Source organism: Sabethes cyaneus, chromosome 2, assembly GCF_943734655.1.
Source record: "Sabethes cyaneus chromosome 2, idSabCyanKW18_F2, whole genome shotgun sequence".
Classification (NCBI taxonomy): domain Eukaryota; kingdom Metazoa; phylum Arthropoda; class Insecta; order Diptera; family Culicidae; genus Sabethes; species Sabethes cyaneus.
Genome location: NC_071354.1, coordinates 127,163,066 through 127,169,433, shown reverse-complemented (window position 1 = coordinate 127,169,433; position 6,368 = coordinate 127,163,066). Strand labels below are relative to the sequence as shown.

Sequence of the window (6,368 nt, the reverse complement as noted above, 5' to 3'; positions counted from 1 at the left end):
TTCAAAGTTTTATTCATGACAGATTTATTCTCATGACAAGAAAAATTGTGATTTTTGAAAATATTATGCGCGTCTTATTAATTCGTGCGGTTTTAATCTTATTATCAATTTCGATGTCGATTATTGCTAATTCAACAGTTCGTTTGGTAGAAACCCCATTAGCCCATGTTTAGCAGGTAATTCTTTTGTTAGACGAATTCAAATGAAGATATGATGTGCTTTCTGCATCAAAATGTTATTTATTCTTTACTTTTTACTCACCATTTTGATAAACATAAATCAGCGAACAAACTAATCGATTGTGACTTGCATTTGCTTATGTGTGGCATATTTGCATATATTTGATAGATGAGGGCGAAAACTGGTTCACGCAGTAAGTTCGGCTAAGTATATACAGATTCGACCCGGGCGAATTTTGGAACTCATATGATTTACAATACCCAGTTTTCGCCCAGTGCATTTATGTTCTATTTTCAGCAGAATTGCGATAAAATATCAAAATAAAAGCACAATTATGAAATTTGAAACAGATATAACCAAAATGATGCGAAAAACCCGATTTAATCCACCTAGTGGTGAAAGGAACCTTTGTTATACGGTCTTAGTTGCTATTTGAGATAGAAACCGACACGTCTTCGGAGTATAATCCATCTATTGGTTAACGTTGCGTAGTGCGTTGGTTTACATAAAATTTTTGAAAATTGAATACGTTTACAAAATTTGAACAAAATATGACCACTTATAAATTTTGATAGATCCTTTTTTCATGAAATTGCTGAATAAGGATAAGTAAGTTGTTAATAATTTGAGTAAGTGCAAGTAAAAGTAGGTTGTAAGAGCAAATATTATTCTTTAACATATACATTGCGTAGTAAAGGTCTAGTTTATAGATTTTTGAACTATGCATAATTTCCTGTAATGCCTATTTGATTCACACCAATAAAGTTTTCTAGAATAAATTTCATCAATTTTTATTAACCTTCCGTTACTCACGCTGTTGTATTTTGTATAACACGTGTAGGTTTTTGAACGCCATATTGTTATAAAGTTACAAATCGTTGTGTAACTAACGTATATTCTTCAATAAACTTGTTATGAGCCAAATGTCAAAATTATTCAATGCATTAATACTTTAAATTGTTGGGAAAATTGATCAGCATAAACTGACATCACAGAAATGAAGCAATCAGCATATGAGGTGTACCGGAATTGGCCTGGAATTTTCTCTCGTTTCTTCATATGGAAAAATGGTGTCTGTATGCATCAAAACAATCAGCAATAATGTAAAATGTTTAAAATGTATCCGTCTGTTGGTAGTCGAGTACACACTTAGAAAAAAACGCCGAGTTCGTTAAAATTTCACCGAATTCTAAACAGCTGAACGTTCGGTAGAAGATTCGGTAATTAAAAAAAACCGAATGATCCGTAATCCAGCTGGAGCACAGATCTGTCAAAATTACCGAATATTCCGTAGATTTTACTGATCTACCCGAATTTTTAAATGAAATTTACTGTAAAACGTAATAAGGATATCTGCAAAATAAATACAAATAAATGTAAAAATTTACATAAAAAAAATTGCAGTTTTTTTGTAAAAATGTGAAATTTAATTTTTATTTATGAATTAGGTATCTTACATTTATAGATACAAACTTTAGAATTAAGTTATAATATAACGATGAACTTGACGATGAAATGATTTCCAAGCGTTAAAATTAAAGTTAGAATAATCCCTGCACGAATTTTGTCCCAGTCGTGCTTAATTGCTGAATATTAAGCACAGCTCCTGAGAAGAAGAGAAAAAAATGTTTGTCGGACGGTTTCGGGACGATTCTAAACACGGTGTATAGCTGAATCAAGGTTTCGAATCCCGATTTTAAATTTTCAACAATAATAGGCTCGCCTCTCCAATATATAGCACATTCTTCCGAGTTGCACAAAAATGGTCCTCGAATGACGATCATTGGAATGCTCTGTTGTCCTGAAGGTTCATCTGTAATCTACAAAAGAAACGTTAATATATGAATTTTCGATGAGTTAATGTTTATTACTTCTTTCCATTCAATCATTCCGTATAACGGATTTTCCCTGGATGTGTCGTTAATACTATTTTTAGAGCCTCGCGACGGATTCTTTATTCGCACAATCGCCAAGGCGCGTAGAAAATCTGCAAATGAAGGTTAAGTTTGCTAGTTGCCATCAAACTAAATTTAATTACCGTTTTTTAACTCTTTGAATAACGTTGGATGAGTGCGTAAAATTTTTGGTTCTAATTGACCCCATTTTTCATCAAATTTCGTTGCATGTGGATAAAGGTGATAAAAGTCCAAAGTTATCTTGAAAAACAATTCGTTAAAGTAGGAATTATTCAATACAAAATTACCTACCAGGAGACCGTTGAAAGCAAAATTACTTGGAAAATTATTGACGTATTGGTCCGTTTCATCTAGCAAATTATTCATGCGTTATGTCGCAGTTTTGCTCCACAGTTCTAGGATACGTGCTTTGGATTGTGTATTTGGCACAATATACTTTAACTCGTCCACCTGGAAAAAGAAAAAGTTTTATATGTTTGAAAATATGACAAATTTTAACAAATCACCAATGTGATTATATCTTCATTAGTAACATCATCATGTTCTAAAACACGTGTGGATGGTACCGATGGTGACATCTCTTCAATTCGACGTCGTTTTTTGATGCGATCATTTGATTTTCTTGCCAAATACTCCATCCGGTAGTAAATACGCCCAGCATGACGATTTACTCCCCTAGCATGTGCATGAAACCACAGAGCCTACGAAAGAATGTCATTTAGAGAGAAAAAAAAAGAATAACGTTTTTCACCTGTGGCACATCAGACTCAGCGGCCAAAATAGGATATGAATTAACCAAAGACAACGCAATTTGATTCTTGTAAAAATTGCATGGTCGGCTGAAAAACGAATGCTTTTAAAATAAAAAGTTTTTTTAGACATATAAACATTAAACTATACCATCCATATATATGTTGTAAACAGTCACACAGTAAGTATGCGATTCTTTTTATTATAGTTTCCGTCGGTCGAACTCCCTGCTTTAATAGGTCCATTAACATTCTTCCGTCTTCTGTTCTCTCAAACACTCGATCTACATGTATAACCTAAAGAAAACCTCAGATTAAAACAAATCAACAAAATAGCAAAATGTTTTGTTGCAGAAGTAATCGTTAATGTCACACAAACATCACGAATTAAAAAGCGGGTTTCACAATAAACATACACCAGTTAAAATGTTTAAAATATCATATCAAACTTACTTTCTTTATTTACTTTGTTCGTTTAGACTCTGCAGCCCAAGGTGATGAGTTGACTAACCTTGGAATAACTTGCTGCTGCAGCCAGCTTTCATCAGCTCGAATCGCATTGACATATGCTGATGGTCAATGTGATTCGGCGGAAAGACAGTTCGATTCAAGGGGGTTCCAGCCAGGCATACAAATGTGTAGTAATCAGAGTACTCTCCAATTTCAACAATGAAATCTTAAATAATCAATCTAATAATTAATACCTAATAAACGAGAATAATCTTGCTTAATCATAAGACCTACCACTTACGACAGATTAAATGCCAATTTGCAACAGTTAGGCAGTCAAAAAGCTGATAAACAACAACCTGCAGTATAAAACGCCAGGGATGCTAATAAACGACTGATTTATTGCTTATTTTAATGCTTAATGGTTACCTGGGTCTTGATTTAAATTAAAAACAGATTGACTGCAATTCGGTCCTAACTTGTGTTAACCGAAATGAATCAAGTTAATAAGCGAGTTTGGTATAACAAAGCGCATAACAGCAGTGATAACAAGCACCACCATTAAAATTACTTGCCCAATTACTATTTGTTATTGGTAACCATAATGTTGTAATTAATAAAATAACGATTACCAATGATTATTGTAGTTTATCATTGATTACTATTTATCACGTAATTCAGAACTAAGATTATTAAAGTAATCTTAAGTTACTTTGTATTTTAACGTCTTACTGGACACCCCTCGATGTCTCTCTCTCGTTTAAGTTTGCTGGTCTATAAATAATAGACCATTTTACCTTGCATTTTACGAACTAACAACATTGCTGATATTGATATTGCGTTCCCGTGGGGTCATCTGCGGATTGTCAAAACTCCAACACGGGAAAGCGCAATATCAATATCAAAATCACAAAGTTGCCTTGTCGCTTGTCATGATGGTCTAATAAAATCTCACCTCTTCAAAATGAAGTCCACTGTAGGGACTTTTGTTTACATCTGTAGTGTTACAAGTTTGATTAGTGGTTCCAGAATCAACGTTTGCTGCAAATGTGCTTTTAGCAGATTCTTCCATTGAATTATCATCAATCCATTCTTCGGTGCAAATAAATTCAGCTTGGAGCTTCTCAATCAGCTTTATCATCTTGGTGTTCAAATTTAATCTAACAAAATCTGACTGCCGGAGTGACAGAAATGTATCGAGATCATCAATCTCCTCTTTAGCTGGAAAATAACAACAAGTGTGAATGTGGCATTAAAAATAGTGTTAAATATGTATACAGTATGGTTTAATAATCTCTGTTATAGAATCGACGTGAAATGTATTTTTTTGTACCATCATTGGGTTTCCAAAAGGAAAACGTAGCATGCGTAAAACAATCATTAATTTGCAACATTTTATCGGTCTTCGAAATTGTTACTTCATAAGCTTCCAAAAAGTTATTGTAGTCAGTTGTGGCGCATATGCGGATTAGTAGGTAATATGAAGAGTTGAAATACACAATTTCACGAATTACCCCGTACGTAGGAAACAACGTATTGTTTTCAATGCTTTCCAGATGCTTCAAGCAGACAACGTTGTTGCAGCGGAACTCTACGCCGTTTAAAGTTACAGTCTTAGGTAACACTACATATTCAATATTTTGATCCAGGTATGGGTGGCTTAGACAATCAGAAGACGTTACTAGTTTTTTTGAACTGATCGTTATTTTATCACATAGTGGGTTATCCATCATATTCACTGCCATTTTGAAGCATTGTCGCTTAGCTAAGCTTAGGCATATATTTTTAAAATTCCTGCAAGTCGCGGATTGATTTTTTCCAACCTTGTTTGTTTGCTCAAACTGCAAGCAGTTAAACTGCTTCATGGAGCCGCTTTTCCTAATGCACATGACGTAATGCTGCAGGTGGTGTAATTTATTTAAACGTCTTTCGAATTTTGTAAAAAACGCAGTTTGAAAATAATGTATATGTTCCTCTAATTGGCAAAGTAAGTTTTCTGATACAACTGGTGACATTATTATCCTTACAACATTAATCAAGTGTCCTATCATATTCATAAATTCGCAATTTTCAGGAACCAAGTGACCGTACAAGAAGGGAAAAGCTCTAAGAAATAAAAGTGACTGAGCTGCAGTTTGTCGTAGCTTATGTTTTGTTGGATGTAGCATCATTTCATCCGTAATGTTTGGAGATGGTTTATTACAGCGTTCACTGTAACCATACGTAAACGAATTTAAGCGTTTGTTAATGTAACTCACAGTGAAATTTAAGTTTTTTTGTTTACAATAGTGCGCCAACACCAGTTGGATAGTAACGGGAACTACCCCTTCCGCCAAATCATGCATGCTATCTAATGCATTGTTTTCGGTAATGTTATAGCGTTCCAATTCATTAAAGATACATCCAGATGTTTTGAGGCCGCAATCCTTCGGTGTCACGGATCCTTGTTGTACGGCAGACAGTTGTTTTTCATACCAGCTTTTAGTACGCAATGGATAATCTATGAAAGGATTTGTACGAAATTGCTCTCGTGTTATTTGACAAATACGACAGAAAAAATTTGCACCGGGTCCAAGCAAATCGAAAACGTCGTGGGTAGCCAGGGTGTCTCCGCAGAACGTTGTTAATACCCCTCTCATTACAAATCGTTCTGATCCAAAATAGAGCGTAATTCCTTTCTCCAATAGTTTCAAGTCATTTACCAAAGGTGTGAGAATCTTTCGATACCCATTCTTTTTTACATCTATGGTTGAACAAAATAATAATGGAAATACTGTTCGAGGAGAGGAATTCCATTTATCGGGAAAATTTTGTATCTTGAAAGAAAAATTTGAAATCTTATTTATACCAGCGCGCGAGCTTAGAGCATTCCCCAACTCCACGTCGTCTTGATACAAACTAATTCTGATGCAGTTTGGGTGTAGTTTGAAATAATTATTTTGTTTATAGGTTTCGCCGGTCCGAAAACAACTATATTCAGTGACACACGGCGTTTCTGACGATAGATTATCTGTTTCGTTCAATGAAGCACGAGCGCCAGGATCTCGAAAAATAAACTTTAATGTATCCAATA

General features: G+C 34.5%; 1 protein-coding gene and 1 long non-coding RNA gene across 2 annotated transcripts; both read right to left on the bottom strand.

Moving 5' to 3' along the window:
- Positions 1-1,721: 1,721 nt before the first annotated feature.
- Positions 1,722-2,703, bottom strand: LOC128735971 (uncharacterized). Its single transcript, XM_053830454.1, has 5 exons — positions 2,603-2,703; positions 2,388-2,546; positions 2,219-2,336; positions 2,052-2,167; positions 1,722-2,000 (listed from the first exon to the last, which is right to left on the bottom strand). The coding sequence occupies exons 2-5, from the start codon at positions 2,460-2,462 to the stop codon at positions 1,722-1,724; spliced, it is 588 nt and encodes a 195-aa protein (XP_053686429.1). The 5' UTR covers positions 2,463-2,546; positions 2,603-2,703.
- On the bottom strand, positions 2,693-3,065 carry LOC128738129 (uncharacterized). Its single transcript, XR_008412074.1, has 3 exons — positions 2,997-3,065; positions 2,848-2,935; positions 2,693-2,797 (listed from the first exon to the last, which is right to left on the bottom strand). It is a non-coding gene; the product is annotated as an uncharacterized LOC128738129 (long non-coding RNA).
- Positions 3,066-6,368: the final 3,303 nt, after the last annotated feature.